The following is a 7,100-nucleotide window of genomic DNA, read 5'->3' as shown; positions in this document are numbered from 1 at the left end:
AGCAACTAAGCCCGTGAGCCACAACTACTGAGCCTGCGCGTCTGGAGCCTGTGCTCCGCAACGGGAGAGGCCGCGACAATGAGAGGCCCGCGCACCGCGATGAAGAGTGGCCCCCGCTCTCCGCAACTGGAGAAAGCCCTTGCACAGAAACGAAGACCCAACACAGCCAAAAATAAATAAATAAATTTATTAAAAAAAAAAATTAATGTACTGATATCAATGTCACCAGGCATCTAAATTCTGGCTTACACAGAATTCCTTTCCTGGAGAGCAGATAATATGTAAAGCCAGCAGTGGTCTAATTTTACTTACAAATTCCTTACATATCTGGTTGTCAGGTTACTATTTTAAGTAAGTAGCAGGAAAAAAAATTGTGACTTTTAATTCTGGAATGCAGTCTGTAATATTATGGTTAAGTAAACCATCCCATACATTACATTCTTCGTAGGTGGCAAAATCTGGAATTTCATGACACTGTTAAACGTTGACCACTGTTTAGACTTGTATATTATAAAATATTTGCATTCTTCAGAGAACAGATTGGTGGTTGCCAGAGGGGGATGGTGCGTGGGCAAAATGGTGAAGGTGGTCAAAAGGTACAGACTCAGTTGTAAGAAGTCTTGTGGGTGTAATGTACAGCATTGGGACTACAATCAACAATACTGTATCATATATTTGAAAGTTGCTAAGCGAATAACTCTTTAAAGTGCTCATTCCAAAAAAAAAAAAAAAACAAGTATGTGTGGTGATGGGTGTTAACATATTGTGGTAATCATTTCCCAATATATACGTATGTCAAATCATTATACTGTACACGTTAAAACTAATATGTTTTGATTACACACATTTCAATTAAAAATTTTTTTGTGTTCTTGTCCAGGTGAGGACGATGGTTTCTTTTCCTTGGCTCCACAAGTGTTCCTTGTGTTTGTGTATGCACTTCAAAGTTTTCTGGGTCTCAAACCCATTTATACTTTCAAATTTGGAACACACTTAAAAAAAAAAATCAGAAATGATCTCTCTAAAAGAACAAAGTGAAATGAAATGAAGTTCTACTTGTGTTAAAGTTTTCTTCCAAATGGGCTTTCCTTGCGGAGGAGGAAGAGTCTACGTAAAAAGGTTTTGCAGAATGTGAGCGGTCAGGCTGGTAGAGAACGCTCATCCCAGAAAGGAGACGTTTTCCGTTTCTTTTAGTTCGTTTGGGCGGCATCGTGGAGAGTCGAGAGGCGTTTGTGAGCCGCTAAAGAGAAAAGCCTGGGAACAACGGAGGCGCTGTGGGCCCGGGTCGCTGGGCGGGAGTCCCCTTCTGGCCAATCTTCCCGTTGTCTGCAGGCGCCGTGCCCCGCGGCCTCCGCCATCGCCCGCCCGCGTGGCCCTCCCGGGAACCTACCTGGGCCGGGCCCGCGCACCGCCCCCCCCCGCGCCGTCACCATGGCACCTCTCCGCCCCGCCCCCCGCGCTCGGCCGGCCCGCCCGCGGCCCCGCTCGCCCCTCCCCCCGCCCCGCGCGGCTGCCGGGGAGAGGGTGGGGCGGAGGCGGGAGGAGACACAGGAGAGAGGAAATCGGCGGCGCGACGCCCGCGGCCCATTGGCTGCCTCGTCCTGGGGCCAGAAGCCCCGCCTGTCTGACGGGGTCACGTGATCCCTTTCAAAGATGGCCGCCCTGTTGTTTTGATGAATAATACTTGGTGGGGCGAGGGGGTAAGAGTAGGGGTGGAGGGGTAGGAGGATTTACTCTTCCAGCCAGAGCATCGCGAGTCCGGTCCTCCCCCTCCCCCTTGCCCAGGCTCCGGCGTGGAGGCGGGGCGTGGCCGGCCTGCTTTGGGAGGGGAGGAGCTTCCCTCCTCAGTGCTGGGCTCTGCCTGGGCGGCTCTGGGGTCGCCTTGCCTCGGGGCACCCACTCTGCAGTTGAACACTTCCCGCCAGGGGGAAAGGGCTGGAAGGAGAGCACGATCTGCTGGAGGAAGCGCAGCTGCCGCGCCACCACGAAGACACAGTAGGCTCCGGGCACGAGGAGAGCTGGAGACCGAGCTCCCTAGTCTGGGTAACCTGGGAAGCAGAGGGTAAAAAGTGGCGCCTTACGATAACCCTGTAGCAGCAGCAGTGGCGGTCAAAGGAGGCTGCTCGTGGCGTAAGCAGCTGTAGGAGTCTCTGGGGCAATTGGAGTGACCGACGCCAAGGCATTTCACTGCCCCTCGTGTTCTTATTTTTTAACCTCTGACTATGCAGTTCTGAAACCTCCCCCATTCGGGGGACCAGACAGCCCGATAGACACCTTCCACTCTCCTCCCGCCCTGGTCTCAAAGAACAGAAGATCTCTCCTTAACGCCTTTCACCATTAAGAGGAAAGCGATGGAGGAGCTGAGCGCTGACGAGGTGAGGAGGTTGGGGGACACCTTGGGAGATTAGTTGGCAACTCTTTGGCGCTTTGGATAGGGTTGATACTGCGCCAGTGGTGCCTGGGCTTTGGGCAGGAATGGAGATGACATTTTCTAAGAATTAAATGAGTCCCTGAGAGGGTCTCCGGTTGTATTCTCTTGTATTCCTTTGCCTTCTTTTTCCATCCTGAACTCCATTTGTCTCTTTTCGAGTCTTCTTTTAGGGTCTAAAGAAGATGAGAGCATACTGAGGCTTTCATTCTTTTCTTCAGGGTATTTAAGCAAGAAGGGCTAGATTTACATCAAGTTTGTGTGTGTGTGTGTGTGTGTGTGTGTGTGTGTGTGTGTCTACGCGCGCGCTCGCGCTCGTGCTCGCGCATGTGCGTGTGCGCGCGCGCGCCTTACTGCAGAGATCTGAAGAATAATTTTGGGAGGAATCAGAATGTATAGGTGTATGTTTTTAAAGGATTTGAAATCCCAAGTATGTGTGGCATTTCATTGTATAAGTTAATTAAACATTACATATGTGTTTGGGGGTGGTCTACAGACAGATTCTTTGATATTTAACAAAATATGTATCTTCTCCATAGCTTCGTGAATTACAGTTAAATTCTAGCAACTTAACAGACCACTAATGGCTTCTGGCATACTTCTCTTTCATTATGCCTTTTTTCTAGTTTTTGGCCCTTTCAAACTTGTGTTTTGCTGTAACAGACACTGAACAGGAAGCAAATGACTTTGAAAATTCCCCCTATCATTTCTGAAAGGAGTCTTACAGATCCCCTTCTTGATGTTTTCAAGATTATTTAATAATAGTAATAAAAAGTGGCATGTAGGGTACAAGGATTTTCCTGTGACTCTGTTGACTTTGCCCTTCTTTTTTTTTTTACAAATTGGGAGCTTCCCTTTCAGGACCCCTGCTGGCCTCACTCTCTTCCACCTACCATTTCTTCCACAGTTCATGTAAAACTTCCCTACAGTATTATGAAAGTAGTCATCCATCAGGTTGGTTGTACTGTAAAACTTCCATGCTTCAGTTTTAGCTGCAGAGTAGTCAATATATTTACCTAGGGACTAAAATTCTCCAGAGAAGAGGCAGGCAGGTGGTGGGTTAAGGGTCACATAGGAAAGGAAGCAAATAATTTTGTTGGTTTTGATACCTGGCTTTTTGGAAAGTCAGGATTGCCCATTCTTTGTTACTGACTTTGTTTTCTAAATACATCAGTAGTGTAATCTTAAATTAGAAGAATATTGAACAATTTCTTTCATTCAGGTAGGAACTATCAAGAGATCCTTGTAGAGGCACTTTGTTTTGTGTAGTTTTTTTAAAGTGCACCCCCTTTTTTCTTTAACATTAATGCTAGTGGATCAATTTCTCTTAAGGCAAAGAGTTTTTTAGTAAGTCTTTTACCTCCAGAAATTACTTTTTTTCTTGACATTCTCTAAATTGTTCCTGGTTTAGAAGTTTTTACATACTTGAGTTTTCACTAAGAAAACCATTAAAGCATACAGACCAGTTAAGGAACTGTATAATCCGAACTGTAGCTCTTCACTTTATCCAGTCCTTGAGGAAGGTACTAACTTTTTTTTTTTTTTTTTTTTTACCATATATGGAACAAGTGTAATCATTGTGGAGGAGATAGACATTTTTCAAGGTCAACAAAATATTAAAATAAATGTGAAAAATTAAATTCACTAATATAAGATCAATATAAGATTATGTTCAACAAATTAGTTGGCCTGAACACAAAGGGACAGTTCAATAACTGGTAATTTTACTCTCAGCATAATCTAAAACAAATATTTTATGGGGAAAAAGCTTAAGTTTTTTTTAATCCATTTCCTTTAATTCTGGGATTAGGTGAACAGTTCTCAACAGAGACATTTCCAAAAGTTTTGCCTTATTGTTACTCTGTTGGTGGAAACTTGTGTCACAGATACGGTAGTTGACATTTATTTGGTTAGAAAATAATACATTTATATTTATAACTCAAACATGCATCTCAGGGTGTAAACAGTCAAGACATTGATCTTTCAATCTAAATTAGGAAATTAGGTAAGACAGAGTTTCATATTTTAGCAAAATGAAAATATATGAGAGTGCAGTCCATGAAAAATAGAGGCTGCTATAACCAGGGTAGTAGCTTTAGAAGATTTTACATTATGGGTACTTTTTGGTCCCTCTTATAGATCACCCTGAATTCTTGTACTTTTCTTCTCTTGTGCTTTCTAAGTAGAGTATTTCTTTAACTTCATTGCTGTTTATATAGCACATTACAATGAGTCCTTTGCGGTATAGAGCAGATCCATGACTAAGTTTATTCTCTTCAGGAACCTGCATTTCAAGGCGTCATTATTTACATTACATTCATTCTGTACCCTGCTCATGTGTTGTTTTTTTTATACCAAAATGATGCTCTGAGTAGGGCAGGTATTTTAAACTGGTTTTCAACTGTGGTGATGATGTGTTTTCATTGAAATGATTTTCTTTTTTTTTTGCAAAATCTGTATGACCTAGTTCATCTTTAAGAGGGCTGGCTGGGATTCAGGGTGTGGTCAAGGTTTTAGAAATTGTCTTTCCCAAATGCAGAATATGTGAGTTGTCTTCCTTCCCAAATGCAGAATATATGACCTTGGACATTTTAGCAGTGTTTTTTCAGTGGAAAGGGACCGACATTTATTAACAGTCTTAGAACCCTGCTCTGTGCCAGGCATTTTACAACCATTGTCTCATTTGATAAAACAGCGCAGTCCAGCAGTTCCTTAAATTTTCCTTGTTTTATAGGTGAAGCAACTGAGAATTAGGTTAAGTCCATAGTGCCCTGGCTTAGAAGTGGCAGAATTGGAATTCAAACCCAGGGTTCCTGATCTAAAAGCTCTTTTTACCGTATTTTACTGCCCAACAACTGGCAATAAATTCACCACAGCTTCTATATAAATATCCTACTAACATGCTTGATCTGCATAGTTTTTCTGTAAAAGTGTTGTTTTTTATGAATTCATTCATGATGTGATCAAGTTTATAGTCTTTTTGGTGCTGACTCTCATCACACCCCTCCAAAATCATTCACTCAGCAAACATTTTTTAAAAAGATGCTGGTACTTTGTGACCACCTAGAGGGGTGGGATAGGGAGGGTGGGAGGGAGACGCAAGAGGGAGGAGATATGGGGATATATGTATATGTATAGCTGATTCACTTTGTTATACAGCAGAAACTAACACACCATTGTAAAGCAATTAAACTCCAATAAAGATGTTAAAAAAAAAAAAAAGATGCTGTGCATCTCCAGCAATGTGTTAGGTAGGTTAGGAGAAACACAGTCTTTTTCTTAAAGAAATTATTTAACTGGGGTTAGGGGATGTGTAGAGATAGAGATAGCTAGGAGTCCAGCAATTACAATACAGGGTGCTAAGAGCTGTTGTGGACCTACACACAAGACAGTAAGAAAAACAAGCAGGGAGCCTCGGTGGCTTAGCGTCTTAGGGAAAACTTTCAAGAAAAAACGATGCTTATGCTGAGCAGTAGTTGTCAGGCGAAGGGCTCTTGAAACCGGCTGTGAAACTGGGGAGCCCAGGAAACCACAAGAAGTAGTGGGACTGGAGACAGGATTTGTCTGGGGGAGTGGCCGCAGGCAGACAGGCACCAGGTCTCAGACGGTTTTCAGAAATGCTTAGGAGTTTGAACTTTCTCAGTAAGACTATCAGAAGCCTTTGAGGGATTTTAAGGGATTAGAAAGATAACTGGCAAGGGTGTCGAAGGTGGATAGGAAGAAGGTGGCTGCTGTTGCTATGGGGAACAAGGCAGTGGAGTCTGAAGCCAGGCCTTGGCAATGGGAACGGAGGAGAGCAGACATCAGAAATATTGAGGATCTAAGTTAACCCACTTCTGATGATAAGTTTGATGTGAAGGATGTGGAGGTAGGGGAGGAAAGAAAAAGACGACTCCTTGGTTTCTAGTTTGGGAGGAGGATGGATTGGAGGAGAGAGAAGGAATTCCAGACAAGGAGCAGATTTTGGGGAAAGCAGATTAGTTCCTTTGGACCACTGAAAGATGAGCTGACATAGAGATGCCAGCCCTGGCCTTTCTGCTCTTAACATCTCCATCTCTGACCTTTTCTTTCTTTGTAACAGGCCTCAGGACCTAAGCTCACTTTTTTCAAGTAGATCATTGCTAACACTCACTTGATACCCAGGATTCTCCTTCCTCAAGCCTGGAAGGAGAGTGGGATGTTGCCTCCCAGGTTCCTTCTCTACTCCTTTTTGTTCATTTTAGCCAAGAAACAGAGAATGATAATGATAATAGCTGATATTTATGAAGCTCTTAATATGTGCTAAGCACTTAACTTGCTCAGCAAGGTTGGTATTAATAGCCCCGTTTTACAGATTAAAAAGTTGAGGCTGGGGCTTCCCTGGTGGCGCAGTGGTTGAGAATCTGCCTGCCAATGCAGGGGACATGGGTTCGAGCCCTGGTCTGGGAAGATCCCACATGCTGCGGAGCAACTAGGCCCGTGAGCCACAACTACTGAGCCTGCACATCTGGAGCCTGTGCTCTGCAACAAGAGAGGCCGCGACAGTGAGAGGCCCGTGCACCGTGATGAAGAGTGGCCCCCGCTTGCCACAACTAGAGAAAGCCCTCGCACAGAAACGAAGACCCAACGCAGCCAAAAAATAATAATAAATAAATAAATAAATAAATAAATAAATAAAATTAAAAAAAAAAAA

At 43.8% G+C, this 7,100-nt stretch overlaps 1 protein-coding gene across 3 annotated transcripts in view; it reads left to right on the top strand.

Annotated features, from left to right (window-relative positions):
- The first annotated feature begins 1,641 nt into the window (after positions 1-1,641).
- UBE4B (ubiquitination factor E4B) overlaps positions 1,642-7,100 on the top strand; it is a 112,120-nt gene continuing 106,661 nt past the window's right edge. Inside the window, exon 1 of one of the 3 annotated variants that reach the window (XM_082352867.1) lies at positions 1,642-2,375. In XM_082352867.1, coding sequence (XP_082208993.1) covers positions 2,352-2,375 — 24 coding nt within the window. In that variant the 5' untranslated portion in view covers positions 1,642-2,351. The remainder of the gene's footprint in view (positions 2,376-7,100) is intronic. The other 2 variants (XM_082352869.1, XM_082352870.1) reach the window with 2 other exon arrangements.

The sequence above is a fragment of the Balaenoptera borealis genome, assembly GCF_965194805.1.
Source record: "Balaenoptera borealis genome assembly, chromosome: 1".
NCBI lineage: Eukaryota > Metazoa > Chordata > Mammalia > Artiodactyla > Balaenopteridae > Balaenoptera > Balaenoptera borealis.
Note: the sequence above shows the minus strand (reverse complement) of the source record. Positions and strands in the feature narration are given on the sequence as shown.